General features: G+C 44.3%; 1 protein-coding gene across 2 annotated transcripts in view; it reads right to left on the bottom strand.

Moving 5' to 3' along the window:
• Positions 1 to 6,772: 6,772 nt before the first annotated feature.
• Positions 6,773 to 20,653, bottom strand: part of SPATA17 (spermatogenesis associated 17) — a 705,361-nt gene continuing 691,480 nt past the window's right edge. For both annotated transcript variants that reach the window (XM_078647122.1, XM_078647123.1), the window contains exon 10: positions 6,773 to 7,104. In XM_078647122.1, the coding sequence (XP_078503248.1) occupies positions 7,024 to 7,104 (81 nt within the window). In that variant the 3' untranslated portion in view covers positions 6,773 to 7,023. The remainder of the gene's footprint in view (positions 7,105 to 20,653) is intronic.

Genomic DNA, 20,653 nt, shown 5'->3' with positions numbered 1-20,653 from the left:
AGGGCCATTTTAGTGGACCAGGCCCAAATCCAAAGAACAGGCCGCCATTTTGAGAGTCCTCTTGCAGCCGCCTGTCGCTGTAGCATCAAGAGCAGCCGAAACTCAGCTGAATGGCAACTGAAACGGTAAAGGGGCGCCCCACTACAGCAGACGAGCCTCCACCTAGGAAGGCCCATTCACGCCGGCTCCCCCCCCCTTCGGGCACCCCACGCCGTTATTCGGAGCAGTATTGTAGGATGGCCACACCAGTGCGGCAACTTGCTAGACATCACCTCGGTGGTAACCGAATCTCAACGCCTTGTGGTGTCTTCTATTCAAAAAACATTGTTATGCTGCCTTCGACCTATTCGCCGCAAGTGCGCACACAACTCAACTGCATAGCTTGCTAGACACCACCTCGGTGCCATCCGGATCTTGGAATCTCAGCACCTTTTGGTGTCTTCTCTTCAGAAAATATTGTTGCGCTGCCTTTGGCCCCATTCGCACATCAGTCCGCTACTGACGCCATCTCACAGGCTAATGGGGCGCCCCACGCCGACTTTCAGCATTGTAGAATGACCACACCAGTACAGCAACTTGCTAGACATCACCTCGGTGCCATCCGGATCTCGGCGCCCCACTGCAGATGAAGTGCCTCTCAACTATGAAACCACCACGGTGACATCCGGATCTTGGCGCGTTGTGCTGCCTTCGGCCTATTCGCACATCGGTCCGCTACTGACGCCATCTCACAGGCTAATCGGGCGACCCACGCCGAGTTTCAGCATTGTAGGATGACCACACCAGTACAGCAACTTGCTAGACATCACCTCGGTGCCATCCGAATCTTGGCATCTCAACGCCTAGTGGTATCTTCCATACAAAAAATATTGTTACGCTGCCTTTGGCCCCATTCGCACATCAGTCCGCAACTTAGACATCACCTCGGTGCCATCCGGATCTTGGCATCTCAGCGCCTTGTGGTGTCAGTCAGAAAATATTGTTGCGCTGCCTTTGGCCCCATTCGCACATCGGTCCGCTACTGACGCCATCTCACAGGCCAACGGGGCGCCCCACGCCGACTTTCAACATTGTAGGATGGCCACAGAAGTGCGACAACTTACTAGACACCACCTCGGTGCCATCCGGATCTAGGCGCGTTGTGCTGCCTTCGGCCTATTCGCACATCGGTCCGCTACTGACGCAAACTCACAGGCCAACGGGGCGCCCCACGCCGACTTTCAGCATTGTAGGATGGCCACACCAGTGCTGCAACTTGCTGGACACCACCTCGGTGCCATCCGGATCTTGGCGCGTTGTATTGCCTTCGGCCTATTCGCACATCGGTCCGCTACTGACGCCGCCTCACGTGCCAACGTATTTTCTACGCATTTTATACCCTATGCCGCATAACAGGTCATGTGACTTGTTTATAAAACTTTTCATTGGTTCATTTTACTTTTGGTTTCCTAATGATGGAAGGCTTGATCATATGACCTAAAAACAACACTTTTCATTGGATGAAAACTTTTTTTTTTTCCCCAAACGATGAAAGCCCCACCTTGTTTCTGGATGTTTCAGACTAAACTGGCGTCAGCATGAGAGCACCACCATCTCGTAGCTCCGTCGTGGTCATTCCGCGAGCAATAATGGCAGCCGCTCCCCACCAGAAGCCTGCAGGAGTCGGGGCCCCCAAAACTTTTGATGAATTCTCAAGGCGGAGGGGACGCTTTCGAGAATGGGGTCCAAGACCTAGCAGACAAGCGTCCGATTTCCAAGGTGTCCCAGGGCCATTTCAGTGGACCAGGCCCAAAAAGGAAAGAGCCTGCCGCCATTTTGAGAGTCCTGTGACAGCCGCCTATCGCTGCACCGCAAGAGTGGGCGCAACTCAGCTGAATTGCGGCTTTTGACACAGTGGACCAAAAACGGACGGAATGGCAACTGAAACGGTAAAGGGGCGCCCCACTACAACAGATGACACTCCACCTGGAGAGGCCCGTTCACGCCGCCTCCCCCGGGGCGCCCCACGCCGTTATTCGGAGCAGCATTGTAGGATACCAAAACCAGTGCGGCAACTTACTGGACATCACCTTGGTGCCATCGTTCTGCTGCCTTGGAACTATTCGCTCAACAGTTTGCTACTGATGACCCACCCCCCGCGACGCCCCACGCCGTTATTTGCTGGGTGGCAACTTACTAGACATCACTTTCGTGTCATCTAGATTTCGGCGCGTTCTGCTGCCTTGGAACTATTCGCACAACAGTTTGCTACTGATGACCCACCCCCGCGACGCCCCACGCCGGAAATCTGGACGTTGTGCTGCGTTGGGACTATTCGCACAGCCGACCGCTACTTCGTTGTTTTTCCCTAAAAATGTTTATATGTTATTACTATTTTTGTTTTCTTGTATATATTTATAAATTATTAAAGTTTTATAATCTTACTACTTTGTCGGAGTGCTATATATTTTTAATGTGACACATAATTGTAAAAACTTTCATGTACAAAGAGTCATCCCTGGAATCTTCCGCTTCACGCTCGGTCCCCTCCCCAATCACAATACAGGATGGTTTTCAGATAATAGCAACGCTTCTGCTGTGACGGATCTCATCGAGTGTGGGCCTTGATCTACTATAACTCCTTTGAAGAGGGGTGATTCTTTACAGCTGTGGCCATAAACTACATCTGCAGGGCTAGCTGATAGCCTAGGACCGGCCTGGACAATCGGACACAGAGGAAAAGGAGTGTCAGAGGGTGCGGTAGTGAATAGGGTGAAAGGGAGGTGTCGGGCGGGCACAGGGTGTGATTCTCAGGGAAGAGCAGCGCAGATGGGGGGAGGTTTATTACCCATGCATAAGACAGAGAGCGGGGGTGACCACTGCCTGGGTGAGATGCTTGCGAGGGTGGGGAGCCATGCTAAGGATCGACAGCGTGCACAGAGTGGGTCTGGTCAAGGCATCTAAAATGGCTGCCGTGCACGACAAAAGTGTGGCATTTGAAAAAAGACAAGATGGCGCAGACAATGTTTTTCAACACTTCCTGATTTCCTTCGAATCGAACGTTAACAGACGTTGGGGCATATTACCAAAGTTAAGCGATATTTATCCCTAACGATGCATTGCAAAGATTTTTTTACCGTCAGAAATTATCGCAGATAAACCTTGCTATTATCAAGGTTTATCGCAAATACGATAAAAAACGACCGCAATGCATTAATATCGCTGAAAACTCAGCGATATTCATGCATTACCGAGCTAATGCTCTTAGCCATGTTATCCACCTCCCATTGGATAACATGGCTAAGAACTGCTCAGGGCAGCTGTTACTTTTTGGAGATATTCGCGCTTATCTCGAATATTTCCAAAAGTTGATAATAGGAGATAGCGATGTTAGCGACTGTTTCCAGTCGCTAACATCTTGGCATGCCCACTTTGCATGTCATTAGTGATAAATATCACTCACATGCAAAGTGGGGCCCAAGATGGTCGCTATCTCCTACTAGCCGTCGCTAACTGGTGTTAGCAACAGCTAGGTAATACAGATATAATTTTATCTCCGCGGAGCGCTGTTACAGATATATATCTTGTTTTTGAACGTTAATTTCTCAAAATGCACTGAAGCACATATATTGAGACCTAGCAAAGGCACATCGGGCTACCAGTCCCTAATATTTTACCAAGTTTCGTGCAAATCCATTCAGCCGTTCGATTATTATTATTTTTTTTTTTTTTTGCCCCGCGGGGCCCTTTTAAAACCTCCACATCAAACCTAGGGGGTCAGCGAGGATCTACTATGCCCCCTTATGGTCATTTGCCCCTTCGCTTTGGCCTCCTCTTGTCTCTCGATCCTACCGAGAGACAAGATGGCGGCCGCTACGTACTGTTTGGAATGTTTACGGACACCGGAGAGCCAATCAGCTTCGCTTCGCAAAGCTCCGTAACGCGAAAAGTACGCGAAGCGGTGCGCTGTTACAGATATATATCTTTTTTTGAACGTTAATTTCTCAAAATCCACTGAAGCACATATATTGAGACCTAGCAAAGGCACATCGGGCTACCAGTCCCTACAATTTTGCCAAGTTTCGTGCAAATCCATTCAGCCGTTCGATTATTATTATTATTTTTTTTTTTTGCCCCGCGGGGCCCTTTTAAAACCTCCACATCAAACCTAGGGGGTCAGCGAGGATCTACTATTCCCCCTTATGGTCATTTGCCCCTTCGCTTTGGCCTCCTCTTGTCTCTCGATCCTACCGAGAGACAAGGTGGCGGCCGCTACAGACTTTTTGGAATGTTGACAGACGCCAGAGAACCAATCAGCTTCGCTTCACAAAGCTCCGTTGCGCGAAAAGTACGCGTCCTGGGACGCTGCCTGGTCCGCTGTTACAGATATATATCTTTTTTTAAACGTTAATTTCTCAAAATCCACTGGAGCACATATATTGAGACCTACAAAAGGCACATCGGGCTACCAGTCCCTACAATTTTGCCAAGTTTCGTGCAAATCCATTCAGCCGTTCGGGCTAAAAGTGAGGCCAACCGCCCTATGGAAAACTCAATGTTAAAAACACGTTTTGGGACCCCCCTTTTTTCTCGGCCCCCCCTTGACGAACCCCCCCCCAAATTTTCAAGGGCTGCTCAGAAACAAAATGTGACATTTTCCTGAAAATTTCAGCCAATTCCGTCCACAAACGCCAAAGTTATTAGACATAGAATTTTCAAAAATCCCATAGAGAAAAAATCCTAACTATATATACCTACTGGCGACCGCCAGTAGGTAATATATATATATATATATATTTCCTCAATGACCATCTCATATGGGACAATCCAACCGCACTCTCCTCTGCTACTCCAGAAAAAATGCTGTAGCTCATAGTCCAGGTGCTAATAAATAGTTATTATAATTTTATATACTTCCATGTGTCATGCAACACCCCACATAGAAAGCCTAAGCGTTTCATCTCACGCCTTTAACTGGGCTATCCCATCCCCCACAAACTCATGGGCATATTTACAGAAGAATGGAGAAGTGTGGCGTTAAGTAAACATTGCTAATGCCACGCTTCTACATTCTGAAAATGCCTGGATGTGCCGTATTCACAAGAATGGAGAGCACTCTTGCATTTCCCATAGAGCTGGCGCTGAGTTCAGCTACCTAGTGCCAACGTAAGCACCCTTGCACCATGGTGCAAGGGTGTCTGTGTTGGAGGGAAGATTGTTTATGTGCAGGATGGTCCCCCTTCCTGCACGTAAACAATCTTTGAATGCCATTTTGTAACTTCTGTGTGCTGAATAATGCAGCACACATAGAAGTTGCAATTTGAATTTTTTTTTTAAATGATTGTTTATGTACAAGAAGGGGGACCTTCCTGCACATAAACAATCATAGGCAATTTGCTGTTTCTATTTGTGCTGTACAAGGCAGCACACATGGAAACAGCAGAAATAAAGCATTTCTCCTTGTTTCACCTGTTGCAGACCAGGTTTTCCCTGGTCTAAATAGGGCTTTTTGTTTAAAGAATGTGGGAGGACCGCGCCGACCCCCCGCAACCAACTCCCTAGGGCTTTAAATTTAATTAATGTGGGGGGACATGCAGCTGCTACAGCCCCAGGGACTGCAACCTCCCCAGGGCTTTGACAAACTGGAGGCGGGGCATGCACCCCAGACAGCCCCAGGGACCACAGTCTCCCTGGGACAAATTCAAAGAAAGGAAGAGGGCCCTGCAGCCCCCCTCCTGGAGCCATAGATGGCCCTGGGAACCACCACCTCCCAGGGCCAGATCCTGCTATGGCCTGGGGTGCTCATGTTGGGAGCTTTACTGCTCCGGCCAATCCAGAGCAAATGCTGCTCCACTTTCAGCAAGTGAGAGCATTAAAAATGCTCTTGCTTGCTGAAAGTGGAGCAGAATTGCTTTTGGACAGAGGGAGCTTTCATCCATTATTGGTTACACTGGACCTATCGTGCTCAAAGTACTCTCCCAGAAAACAGATTTATCTACTAAGATTTTCAGCCACCTTTTGTAAACACTGCAGAGACCAACGTTAAGGGAAGCATAGCATTTGGAGACACATGCATGAGCCGTTTTATAAAAAGGTATCAACAAAGAAAAGAAAATACAATTTCGGTATGAATTAAGCTTTCTCCATTAAATAATAAACTTGCCTAACAAGGACTAAAAGACACATAAAACATATACTAGTATAGTTTTATGAAAGCTATTATGTTTTGTATATTGGTTACCTTTTGGCCATGTTCACAATAGCTGTGTTGCACACAGCTATGTATAGATGAAACCAAGAAACAATATAGCACTGAGCAGCAATGAATCTTAATGTTTCCCAAATAAACACCTTTTCCTGCAAAGGAGTCTACCCTCAATTCAGTATGCATAAAAACATTTCAAGTACAAATATGATTAAATCGCTTAATTTTAGTTCACCAGTAGCCTGGATCCACTCCGAATAAACATTGACTTGAAAAATAGTTTGATTTTAAAATGAATTTTAGTGTAAGGAAATTATGAGTAGGCCAGAGTGAAAAAAGAATAGAGGGGTGAGAGGTCCGTGGGCACCAAGTCACAATACAATCTAAATACAGAGGAGTACATTGCCATCCTCCACCCTACTATGTGTATGCGGAAGGGATTCAGTCGATTGATTCTACTCCATATTTACAGTTTTCTCCAAACATCTGAGGGTTTCAGTAACCACCAAACTCTAGATCAGGCTAGACTTTTCTTTCATACTCGTTGATGATGCACATGTAAAAATACGGCCCAGTTCCTGTGTACAGAAATCACTGACAGCCCTTTGATTTTGCATTTGAGGTCAGTTCATGCAGATCTTTATTATGGAAAGAAGCATTTTTTCTTGCACATTTCACACTAAGTTAAAACATAATTTTGAAAGAACGTTACATATAGCTTTTGTACTTTTGGTTTGGTAAACAACAAAAATATATTTTTGCAAGCATTTCCGAGTCGACTTTCTACAACATGTTTATTGGTAGCATACATCCTTCGCTGCTTTGGGTCTTTTGGAGCATTATACAGTTTCCCCAGATCTGGAATATGTACGTCCACATTTTTCAAAAAGAGTGCATGGTGGGAACACAGTTCTGAAGTCCTACAAAACAAAAAACAAATATGTTAATATGAGTTTATAGTTACGTGATGGTGCCATTTAATTTGGTACATGAGTCATCAAAATGATTTTGTGCTAGAGCGTGAACACGTTTCATACAGCTGCTGGGATGTATGTGTACATAATCTATTTCGTTGCGTTTCAATGTATTAATCGGCTTGTTTTTAGTTTTTTTTTTAAAATACCCTTTAAAATCTAGCACACACAGGTTCGCCAGAATGGCTGCCACATACGTTTAAGATTGTTGATGAATCTTAAATTAGGTCTGTGCAATATTGGTCTCCCGGGATTCATAGAAATAGAAAGGAGTGTGTGGTTCAAGCACTTCTCTTATTAGCAGCATAGAACGGGGCAATTGCTGCGCTCAAGCTTAGCTTGATTGGGGCGGGGCTGACAGCACCTCAGATGGCTTCCTGAACCTGAAACTCCTTTCCCAGATTTACATTCCACAGCATTACGTTTATTAAACGAGTATCTTAGGAAAACAAGTATCTTGGGAAACGTTCACAGACATATTCAAGCAACTGGTGACTGACCAGGAACATGTGCAAACTTTATTACAGATTCTACAAATGTGCCCATCTACCCCGTCATTAAGCACTGAAGGGCATCTCTAAAGAGAGGAGATAAGGTCAGGGGCCAGTGGAGGCAGATGCCATGAATCCTTAGTAGAAAACTGCCCATTCCCTCCTGGCAATAGACATTTTACTAGAGGTAGAGTTCCTGCTGCATTCCTATAGTGGCCTGCCCCACAAGGCGTGTGGTCTCTGTGAGTTTAGTAGGGCAACTTAACACATAGCCCTGAAGGAAAGGGCTGGGGGGAGGGGGTGGTTAGAGAAACGTAAAGAATCTCATCCTCATCTGTGTATCTGTCGTGCCAGCCAGTTGGGCAAGGCGCTCCCAAGAAGGAGGAATGTGTATGTTTCGGGGCATTGAAGATTTTCACCCCTGTGAGTTTAGCTGCTATAGGAACAGTTTTATGTTGTTGGTTCTGTAACTTACACTGGAATCGCAACCAGACAGGTACAGGACAAAAGGAGGTGGCTTAAGAGAGAGTTAACTGATAAAACAGTCATCTTTGGGTGAAGAAATATGCTGTCATTTTATGAGCTCTGATGGAGTGCAATACAGCTACAAGACACAAGCAGACAGAATTGTCCTCAATGTGAAGGCCTGGCATGCCACTGGCAAATTTCACAGCAAACAAATGATGAACGGAATGCTGACAATGCAAACATTCTGCCCCAGTCAAAAGATCTGGGTTAAATCCATCGTTCTTTTGCCCACTACGCCACCCCAGTTTGGACCCAGCAATATGCAAATCAGTATTGACCCTGTGCCCCATGGGAACAGTCCAGACTGAACTGCCAGGTCAGGTCCTCCCTGGACTGAAAACAAGCATCCTGGGACCGGTTTCAGGGTATGTTACCCTTCTTCAGCCAGGCTAGCTTGCATCCAGTGGAACAGTGAGCAAGGGGCCCACATCTGGGCATACCCATCCCACTTAGGGCGAAAAGTGTTACAGCAAACAAATGATAGACGGAATGCTGACAATGTAAACATGCTCACCCAGTCAAAAGATCTGGGTTAAATCCATCGTTCTTTTGCCCACTACGCCACCCCAGTTTGGACCCAGCCATTTGCAAATCAGTCTTGACCCTGTGCCCCATGGGAACAGTCCAGACCGAACTGCCAGGCCAGGTCCTCCCTGGACTAGAAATAAGCATCCTGGGACCGGTTTCAGGGTATGTCACCCTTCTTCAGCCACGCTAGCTTGGATCCAGTGGCACAGTGAGCAAGGGACCCATGTCTGGGCATGCCCATCCCACTTATGATGAAAAGTGTTACCGGAAACAAATGATGGACGGAATGCTGACAATGCAAAACATTCTCCCCCAGACTGTTCTCATTAGGGACGGGGTCAAGACTGATTTGCTTATGGCTGGGTCCAAACTGGAATAGCATGATGAGCAAAAAAACGAGGGATTTAGGCCCAGATCTCTGTACGGGGGTGAATGTATGACATTGTTCTGCATTCTGTCCATCAATTGTTCTTTTTACATCTGGCAAGTTTCAAATAATTTCACTGGACGAAGAGCAGTGCCATGTGAGGATGTAGTGGCTGAATTTAGCAAGAAAAAGTTTGCTTTGAAAGGACTGGGTTTTACATGTAAACTGCTGGAAGATAGAGTTCGTTCTATGGCTGCTCTACTCGGTGCAATATGCAAAGAGGAATCAGGTTGGGCTATCTAGGTCAGGATGCCCAATTCCCAGCTGTATCTGCTGTAAACATGAAATCTTCATTGTGTTTCTTTTGTCAAGCCTTCGGAAGGGAACTTTATTAGAGAGTGAAATCAAGTTGAGCCATATGAAGAGGAACTGCTACTATATGTTGACTGGCCAGCTGTGATGGTCTTTCAAGTCCTGGATTGTATTAAAAAAGAGGTCTGATGTTAAGGCAGGACATGCATTATGGAAAATAGACTGTGTTAATTGCTTCTACAATGGTCATCCAATGCCCACTACCTATGAATAAAATGGACAGCATTGTTATAGGTCTGATCAGATAGCGTTTCAGGTTGGCTAGTGGAAAGAAGGGAAAATGTGGTACTCTGGACACAAATGTTTGTTTGATTAATCTCCTTTGCAAGCCTCAGACTGTAGTTCACTTTACCTGACTACACCAGATTTCTGAGCAGTTGCAGGATAATATGGTTACATCTAGTTCTAACACCCGGCCCCATAAGCTAATCCTATTTCTATCAAGGAAGTAGTTTTGAAAAATCACAGAAAATGCACATAAGAACAGAGGTGTAGGAGGTAAGATGTGCCAAGCCCATTGCACTGGCAGGCTTTTCATGGGCTGCAGCAAAAGTTCCATAACATATTCTGGGATGTTGAAGTACTGATTTCGAAAGAGAAAGGATCTTGGTATATTGAAGAGATTTATATAAACGTTTTATTAAATATACATGACAAATGAAGAGCACATAGTTGGAGGTCAATGTAGCTGGATCTCTAGGGCACTCTACTGGTGACTGAACGATTTCCATGAAGTCCTTAATTGCAATGGTCCTCAAGGAATTATTACACCAAGGAGTTGGCAAATGACCACTACCAAACACATACTTCACCTAATGTTATTTTATGTTATGCACATTTGTAGAGCTGTCACCCGCAAGGGTATCTGGGTGATGAGCAGATGTATGGACATTGTCCCGAGGTTGTGTGTGTGTGTGTGGGGGGGGGGGGGGGGTGTTGCTCAGAGAGGGAAGTTTTCAGCTTCTAGCGAAACTCTCGAAGAGAGGGGGAGGCTCTGACATGTAATGCAATCACCAATGAGAAGGTACGATCTCCGGCTCTGTTTCTCTGTATGCATGGCATGTGTACAAGTAGGAGTCTGGCTGAGTGGAGGTGCCTGACTGGTTAGTCGTAAGAGATTTGTTGTTCAGGGAGCCCGGACCTGTGTTGTGCAATGCTTTGAATGTGTGGGTGAGGAGTTTGAACTGAGCACGCTTGTGCGTTGCAAGCCAATGGATCTCACTGAAGTGTGGACAGGAGTCCTGAGGGTAATGTTGAGAACGAGACTGATTACAGCATTATGGATGGTTTGTAGTCGTTTTTTGAGTTGCAGCATAGAGAGTGTTCCAGTAGCCCAGCATACTGGTGACAAGGACATATGTGACGGTTTTTCTGGTGTTGTTTGGGAGCCATTTGAAGATCTTCGTCAGCATCCTCCGAGAGAGGAAGCAGGAAGCTGTGATAGAGTTGACTTGTGTAGTTATGTCAAGCGTGTTGTTACTAATGATCCTGAGGTTTCTGGCATGAGCGAAAGGGGTGGGTGTGGGTTCTAGGTCAGCTAAACACCAGGAGGAGTCCTAGGGGGAGGTGTTTTTTTCTCCAAAGATCACTACTTCTGTCTTTTTCGTGTTGAGCTTGAGAAAGTTGGACTTCATAGAGGTGGTGACCTTAGTCATGCAGGCCGTTGTTCGATTTGTTTTGGGGTCTTGTCCGACAGGGACAGTATCAGTTGTGAGTCATTGGTGTATGAATGTTGTGGGGGCATATGGCACTGGCTAGTGGAGTCATATATGTGTTGAAGAAAGCAGGCCTAACTGATGAACCTTGAGGTACTCAGCAGATGAGTGTCTGGGCTTTCAAGTTGTTTGGTGGTATGCTGACCAATTGAGTTCTTTCCATTAAAAAGGGTAGATCCATCAGAGAGCAGGTCCTTGGGGAGGGTGTGATACTGTGACGAAGGGTCCCAAAAGGCCCAGAAGAATGAGGGCCACCATCTTTCCTTTGTTCAGGATCATGCAGGCATTGTCTGTTGCAGCAATCAGTGGAGTTTTCATGCCATGGTTGTGTTTGAAGCCAGACTGTGTGGCATCTAGGAGCTAGTAGTTGATGAAGGGGTCAGTGAGGTGTCTGTAGATGAATTTCTCTAAAACTTTGGCCAAGTGTGGTAGGAAAGAGATCGGTCAGTAGTTGATGAGATTTCTTGAGAAGGGCGATGACTACAGTGTATTTCTAAGCTTCTGGGCAGGTGAATGAGTCGATAGAGATGGCTGGCAGTGTGGTGAACTCTTTGATGATGGCAATTTCCTCCCTGTTGCTGATTTCGGCATTGATGCAGCCTGAGAAGACTTTGCGCTTTGTGTTCCGGATTTGCTGGCTGTAGATGCTCAGGTCGGATTTGAAAGTGTCTTTCTCTTTGGGATCTTGGCTCATTCTCCACTTGGGCTCCTGCAGCTTATAATGCCATTTTGTCAGCCTAAGTTCTTACGTGTACCAGCTGGCTTGTGTTTGTGTTCTTGCTAATTTGCCATGCTTGAGTGGGGCAAGGGACTCGGCACAGATAGTGATCCAGTCATTGAAGTTCTTATGGTCTTCCGTCAGATTGCTGGTTGGTCTGTGGAGAGAATGAAAGCCCAATCCATCCCTAGTATGTTGTTCTAGCAATGGTGAGGAAGTCTGGGGGTGGTTGGTCTCCTCTGGGTTGGGATAGAAATGCTGACTCTAATGAGGACATGGTCTGTCCAGGTGATTGGTGACTGTTTTTTCAACTCTGATGTTGCTGATGGAGGAAAAGAAATGTGTCTTAACTGTAAGCTTTAAGCAAACCTACAGACTCAGACAAAAATCGGATATGAATCTGGGTTTGCACTATCAGATTCTCAATTTATAATTCATACATCTCTTGGAATCACCCTTGACCACAAACTATCAATGACGAGCCACATCAAGAATTCCGCAAAGAGCGCCTTCCTCAATCTGAAGCTCCTCAACAAAACCAAACCACACATCCCACAGAGGGATCTCCAACAAGCCACCCAAGCTCTGGTGCTGTCCAGACTGGACTATGGGATCGCAACCCTATCCGGCACAGCCCTATCCCACCTAGCGCCACTAAAAACCACTCTCAACGCAGCTGCCAGAATGGTCTCAGGTGCAAAGAAATTTGACCACATATCCCCCGCACTAAAGACTTAAAATGGCTCCCAGTGGAAATGCATGCCAGCTTCAGAACGGCCTGTCTTACACACAAAGCTTTGCACACAGGGAAACCGGAATACTAAGCCTCCAAGCTCAAGAAAGCGGGTCAATCCAGAAACCTCAGAAGCTCAAACTCCCTACTACTCATCCCCCTGAAAACCCGGAAACAAAAAACCGCAACTCGCTCTTTTGTGGGCAACGCCCCAAAAATCTGGAACTCCATCCCAGTGGACATCAGAACTACCCCTTCCTTTCCAGATTTCAAAAGCCGCCTAAAAATATCCTACCTCGAACGCGCCTTCCCGAACTCTACCTCAGCTGCTCAACCTGTAACTCTGACTACCTCTAAGACACTACCTCAAACACGCCCCTCAGGCGCCAAATAACTTTGTTAACCCCCTGAACTTGTATCAATCTTTTTTTGCTGTACTGTTCCACACTTGTTCCCTCCTGGTCGATTGTAAAGCGCTCCGATACCCTCGGGTCTGGCCAGCGCTATAGAAAACTCCAAAAATAAAATAAATACATCAACGATGGACTCATGAATGATTTTGAAAAAGCTGCCACACCTTCTCTCTATAGGTACACTACACTCTAACTTCCATTCAAGAACTTTGAAAGGTTTAGCACATGAATTAGTCAACTTTGTGCCCAGCGTGTCCTTTGGAACACTGCAACACTTCTCCTTGAAAGGTCATCTTTCAGAGAGAGACGATTTATAAATCAATCCTCCTCACAAAATGCACCAAAAGCTTGGAACTTCATTCACTTGACTATCAGGATAAACCTATCACACAAAACCCTTAAGACTAAGTTGAAAGGATTGCTGTTACAAGATCACTGCCTTTTGTGACTATATACAGAGAACAACTATAAGACTGTTTCTAGTAGCACTGAGCAACAAATAAAATTCTAACTCCAAATGAGCAATATGTGTAGCTTGATTTGTGTTTAAGATTCATTGTATCTGTTGTATCTGCACAGGTGACTCATCAGAGGTAGCGGGGCCTTGAACCCATGGACGAGGCACCTCATCTATGGCCCTTTTGACAAAGACAAGGAATGTTGTCTTCTCCGGTACAGCTCCATCAGTGTTGGTGTCTCCACGGCTGCAGCCAGTGTGACGGCTGTTCTGAGGGCAGCGTGGAGCACCAGTCTGGGAAGGACATGGGCAGTGGGCAGGCAGGCAGATGGCAGACATGTGGAAAGGATAACAGATGTTAAACAAGAGGATTTTCTTCTGAGGGCTGAAGAAGGAGACCGGTTTAGCCTTAAATTTGTAACTATCCAAGATGGTCATATTCACAGTTTTGGTTTTCTGAAATTTTCAATCCAAGATGGTGCCAACCTCTTTTCCTGAGGTGCCTGTTCTGTGAGGACCAAAAATAAGGAGACAATAACTTAAGATAATGTATCACAACTGATTTGCCCCCTTATTTTTTGTCACAGTCATTGTCCACTTTAAATCCATTTTGTCCCTGATTTGTGCTCTATTTTTATGCAACTGAATTACACATTTAGATTCTTTAGGTCTAAAGGTCTTATGTTTTACTCTTTCACCACCCTTGGTCAGAGTAGTTTTGGTCTTCAAATCTATAAATGGGTGTTCTGTTGAATAACCAAGAGTGTGACATTTCTGAAAGTGGGTAACAGAAATCATTTAATTCATTAGACAGTGCCTATTTCACAGAGGGTTTAGAGATTTCAGATGGTAAACTACAAGCAATGAGTCTGATATTTTGCTTCTAGATTAGAAATCAAATTTACAGAATCAGGACGTCCTAATAAACCTAGTACCTAGATTTTGTGGTTGCTTAAATGTGGGAAGTGTTAGGAAAAAGAGAAGGAAGATGTGGGACAAGGCTGGCCGTGAAAAGGTTTGTGATACCCACAAATCTTTTGGTATGCAGTTTTCATCCAAAATGCACACAGACAGTTGTACCTAAAAACTGTAGATTTCAGATTGATTTGTGAGAGGTAGTACGTATTTTAACCAATCATTTTACCAGACATTTCACAATGCCATCCAGAGTCCTAGAACATTGCGTTTCATAAAGAAAATCACAACCCCCAATTTGAAAGTTTGCACAAATGCGATTGTGATTTTACCTTGTTCTTATTCGCAACATGTCATAAAATGTAGAAATATGGTTGAATAAAACCTTCCGTGCATAACATATTTATACATTTCACATTATAACCACTGAATAATAAAAATCTTATAACCTACAAAACGCTTGAATAAACAATTGGTACTCCAAGAACATGCAACAATTAGCAAAAAACAGAGCAATCACTTCCTCATCAAAAATATGTTCACAATGCTCACTAACACCAAAAGGCTATTGCACTTACAAGTTGCACATTTCCCAAAGCAAAAGTGCGTGATTCACACTCCTTAACAAAGGATATGTTCTCTACATTAACTTGTAATATACAATTTTTATGCATAATAACGATTCAGTCAGCACCATAAAACCTATTGCCACCCCAGAGATATCATGTGTTTTAATCCATCTCCATTCTTAACAGTTGACCATTCTGTCCATATATAGGAGGACACAGAGCTAAAAAGAAATGTATCTTAAGACAAAATGCTAAGACATCCAGTCACAATCTAATATTATAAGATTTGAATACAGGGAGTAGCCGTGTTACGTGTTTTAGCCAACTTAGTTCAAAATAGCAAAAAGTGTTTATTACCATCTTTCCCACCAAAACCACTTTCACAATATTATTACCCTTTTTCAGTACTACCACATCTAACTAGATGCTCTCTAGTAGGAAATATCCCCCTTCTAAACTAAAGATATAAAGCATGTTTAAGAATACGATAAGTTTGGTACAGGGAATTTTCAAACCCCATATCAGTCTTAAAAGCAGTATAACCTTCATGTAAGTTACTTGGACATATCTTTGAGATTGTTGTCTTCAATTTAAATTAATGGTTACTTTTGTCACAGTTTCTGCACTAGATGAGCCCACTAAGCTTGGATCTTTCCTGTGTTTTTAATATGTGCTAGCCAGCTAGCGCTGTTCATAATTTTTTTAATCCGAAACAGATTTTAGATATACTGCTGCGTTTTGATTTCTGCACAATCTTATCAAATGCAGCAGTTGCTTCAATGCAGCCAGATCCGTGATAGAGATAATGCCTAACTCCAGAAAGAATGACATTAAGGGTGTTCTGGGCCTAACGTCACAAGGACCTCAGGAAGTTATTATCTATTACTTGGTAGTTTAACCTTCCATGAAAACTGGCCCTTAATGATGAGGAGCTTTTCATAGCGCATCTCACTGTAGAGGGAATGTCGCCTGGCTTAGATTATTTGATTAGTTGAGGACTACTTCACATTGGTGGGCAATTGGCTACAAATTATATCCTTGGCTTCATCTGATCTGGCAGGACATCTATACCCACAGTATACAAGTTGTCCAGATTACCCAGGATGAGTCTACTAACATTTAGAGATTCAAATCCACTTGGGAAGAGTTAGAGATTTGGAGGTTGGGCGGCCTGAACTCAAGACTTAAACATACATCTTTTAGTAAAGTTGGCTTTTAAATTGTGTGTTTGAAAATGCCACTTTTGGAAAGTGAGAAAAAGAGAAAATGCCAACCCACCTTGTTTTGTTTGCTCCGAAATTTAAGCAACAAATCAATATTATTTTGATATGTTAGGTATATTTATTTTTACCTTTTCTTTAAATTCAATTTTTTGAAAAAAATCATTGGTTTATGTCAGAAAGACAGCACTGCACATATATCACATATATACAACAACTTGTACAAAACATTCACCAAAAAACATTAATACATAAATATATACATTCACTGTACACAACATAGCTGATACATTTCTTAACTGTTCCAAGGGCAAATATCAACTCTTTGCCTTATTAACCATCAGTGATTACAGTGATGAGAACAGTAGTGAACAAAGTCACAATCAACCAGAGATATTAAACAATAATTCACGAGTCAATAATTATAAATAATTCAAGTTTATATCTCCGTTCTGCCAACGCGTTTCGAACACCATTCAACAATTATGGGTTCTCCTCAGGGCTTTGTCACTTCTATCTTTCCTGTAGCCGTTATTCTCCTATATCTGAATCTGGGTCTTTGAGCTGCAATCTTTTTGATTCTGTGTCTGGGCGTGCCCCTACAGCTCGGCTCCCTTTTAACCTTTTGGGTCCACCGTTAACTTGGGGGCGTCTCACTTCATGTACACGACGTTTTAAACATGCGGGTAATCTTGTTTAAATCGGTCTGCCGGACTCCCGCTATGCGCGTCACGTTATACCCTTCAGGTTGCTCTCGCATTCACGCACTATTTTCGACTTGCTACGGCGTCTCGCTCGCCTCACTGTGGGGCGAGCGAGACGCCGTAGCATTTACTCTTGACCATGGGTACTCACAAACTCTCTGCCAGGACACAGTTACAGTGTGGTTTGTGGCCGAGGGCCGCACCGATAGGGGTGGGGTCAGTGGGGATAGGGTCAGTGGGGGGGGGGCTAGAGTAAAAAAACAGTTTCAAAACATTAGACAATGCAACAATGTTGTGTTGTATTTTAAAAGCAGGTGTAACTACAAAGAGCACATTTAAAAAAAAAAAAATTGTCCTCATTAGCCACTTAGGGCCAGATGTAGGTAAAACTTATTTACCGATTCTTAATTACCGAATTTTACCGATTCGGTAATTAAGAATCGGTAAATAAGAAGTGGGGGTATGTAGGAACATCCAGATGTTCCATTTACCGAATCGTTAAGAATCGGTATTTACCGATTCGGTAAATACCGACCGGTAATGCTCCATTCATTCCTATGGGCTTTGAAGCCCATAGGAATGAATGGGGCATTACCGGTCGGTATTTACCGATTCGGTAAATACCGATTTTGACAAGGGTGCAGGGGGTGTCACTTTGACACCCTCTAGCACCCCCACAAAAGGTTCGGGGGCCATATGGCAGGCAGACCTGCCCTAAGGGCAGGTCTGCCTGTCATATGGCACAGGTGTGCATGCACACATGTGCATGCACACCTGAATCGGTATTTTAACATCAAATACAATTTGATGGTAAAATACCGATTTTGTAGGCCTTGTGGGACTCAGAAGAGTCCCACCTACATATCAATTTTACCGATTCGGTAAATATACCGGTCGGTAAATTTACCGACCGGTATATTTACCGAATCGGTAATATTACCGATTTTCCCTGTTTACCTGCCCCTACATATCAAATGCCAAATACCGGTCGGTAACGGCCGAATTCGGCCGTTACCGACCGGTAAAACCCTACCTACATCTGGCCCTGAGTCGTTCCAGGGAAACTCTAGCTACAAGAAGACAATCGCTTCTGTGCCATCACGAAACCAGAGATTGGCTTCATGACCTCCCACAGAGTGGACCTGATGTCTTAGTGAGGAAGAGCCCCGCACGAGCTATCTCCATTCGAACCCATTGTCGGCCGATAGTCCAGTAGCGTTGTGGCGTAGGGTGCCTCCCATTGGACATGGAAACTTAGGCTTAATCATCGGACCCGGGGGAAAAAAAAAAAACCCCGGGCACTTTAGTTATTCCGTCTCCAATCAACTAAAAAGTTCCAAAATCTCAGAGTTCGAGGGCTGCAGGCTCTGGCTAGGTCTACTTTCGATATTTCATAAAGTGAAGACAACCACTCTGCATGGGTCGGTGGGTTGACATTAACCCAGTTTTTACATAGTTCTCTTCTTGCTATTAGGATAGCATAATATACAAATTCTCTTTCTAGCCCCTTAATGTTATTATTTATCCCAAAGATGACTAAAGACCATGAGATAGGAATAGGGATTCGAAGAATTGATTCTAGTGATGTCTTAATATCTTGCCAAAATGTCATGATATTCGGGCATTCCCAGAACATATGTAAGTCTGAGGCAGCTGGGAGGGAGCATTTACTGCAGCACTTCCCTGGTTGGAACTTGGAGAGCTTTTTAGGGGAATAGTACGCTCGATGCAGTGTAAATAGTTGGTTGCGCCTCAACCAGGCGGGTTTAATGTTTTTATAGAGAAGACTAAAAGATTCTATCCATTTCTCTTCTGCCTGGGGTTCTCCCTCTCCACCCCAAAGTTTTAGCGGAAGGTTAAATTCACCCTCTGCTTCATCAATAATGTTCCAGTAGAAAAAAGCTACTTCTTTCCCTCCATAAGGTTTCTCAACTAGATTGTTTTCTAATATACTAACTCCACCGAATTTAGACTTTTTCTTTATTTGGGTTCGCAGCCAACTGGACAATTGTAGATATCTATACCAGGATAATGGTGAGGTTACCTTATCTGAAAATAGTTCCCAATCCAATAAGGACCCTTCTACCACTAAATCTCCCCAATGTGTTATCCTGCTTTCAACAACGCGGTTTTGGCAGTGTCAATATATTGCGTGGAGAGTCCTGAAAAGTCCCAGATCGGTGCGTGATTGGAGAAGTATGCTATCCCGACCTTAGATTTAATTTGAATCCATTCTTTAAGAGAACTATATAAAATCTTTAGCCTAACTTTTTTGAAAAATCTCTGATGTCCAAACTTAAATAAAAATCCGTCCAATGGGAGAATGGAGCCCAGGATAATTGCTTTGAACATACGACCGTTTGGGTTGTCTAGCGGGGTCTTTAAAAACATTCTAGAGTGGGACAGATGGAACGCCCATGCATAGTATTCAAGGTCTGGTAAGGCAAGACCTCCCTTTTCTCTCCTCCTTCTTAGCGTCTTCCAAGCCAGCCTAGTTGAGTTAAAGCACCAGATAAATGAGTTGATATTTTGTTGACATTTGAAGAGTGACTTGGTATCGAATGTTAGTGGAATACAGTTAAAAATAAATGTGTATTTGGGGAGGATGGTCATTTTCACCAAGCTTGTTCTCCCGTAGATGGTGAGAGGGAGAAAAGACCAAGACTTCATGAGTGCTTTAGATTCGCGGGAGATCCTGTCCAGATTAGACTGGTCAGAAAATGTAGGTCATTTGTGATTTTAATACCCAGATAGCGGATTGAGGGCTTGACCGGAAGCTGAAGGTTCATGATGTTCCAAGCCATTATATCTGTTTTTCCGGCGTTTATTTCATACCCCGAAAATTTTTCCGAATTCCTCAGCTCTTTTAATTACTATAGGGAATGCCTGGGCCGGGTCCGTTGTATAGATGAGAATATCATCGGCATATAGTCCGACTTTCTTCTCCCATCCAGAAAAAGCAAAAGGCAGAATGTTAGTGTCCTCTCTGATAGTCTGGGCAAATGGTTCAACATAGATGTTGAATAGAAGAGGGGAGAGAGGACACCCCTGTCTTGTCCCTCTACTTATTTCAAATGAATTTGTACGCGTGCCATTAATTAGTAGGCTGGCTCTCGGGTTTTTATATAGTAGCCCTACCGCTCTGCAGAATTTAGGACTAAATTGAAAGTTCTCCATAACAGCAGTTAGGTAGGACAGGTTGACCCTGTCGAATGCTTTTGTTGCATCGAGTGTCATTATGGCGAGAGGCAGAGCAAAGGTTGACGCGATATCTATCACGCCGACTAGATCATAAGTTAAGTCAGCCAGTTGTCGGCCTCTAATAAACCCCTTTTGGTCCTGATGGATAATTGTACCAATCTCGCTTCCCAAACGTGCAGCCAAGACTGTTGAAAAGATCTTATAATCGTTGTTGAGAAGCGAGATTGGACGGTACGATCCACAGTCAGCAGGGTCTTTGCCTGTTTTTAAGATTAAGGTGATATTTGCCTCTCCCCAAGAGCTGGTTGGTTCCTCCCCTCTAATTAAGATGTTATTGAAAAGGTTTGTTAGGGTCGGGGTGAGAGTTGGATTAAGCACTCGGTATAACTCACCCGGGATACCGTCAGGTCCTGCAGCCTTTCCCAATTTTAGATGTTTAATTACTTTTTCAACCTCCGCCTCGGTAATTTCTTTCTCTAGGTTTCTCTGTGCCATCGACAGCTTAGGAAGATTCACCTTATCCAACCACTCCGTTCTTTCCCCGATATTGACGTTAGTCGTGTC

The sequence above is a fragment of the Lissotriton helveticus genome, chromosome 6, assembly GCF_964261635.1.
Source record: "Lissotriton helveticus chromosome 6, aLisHel1.1, whole genome shotgun sequence".
Classification (NCBI taxonomy): Eukaryota; Metazoa; Chordata; class Amphibia; order Caudata; family Salamandridae; genus Lissotriton; species Lissotriton helveticus.
Note: the sequence above shows the minus strand (reverse complement) of the source record. Positions and strands in the feature narration are given on the sequence as shown.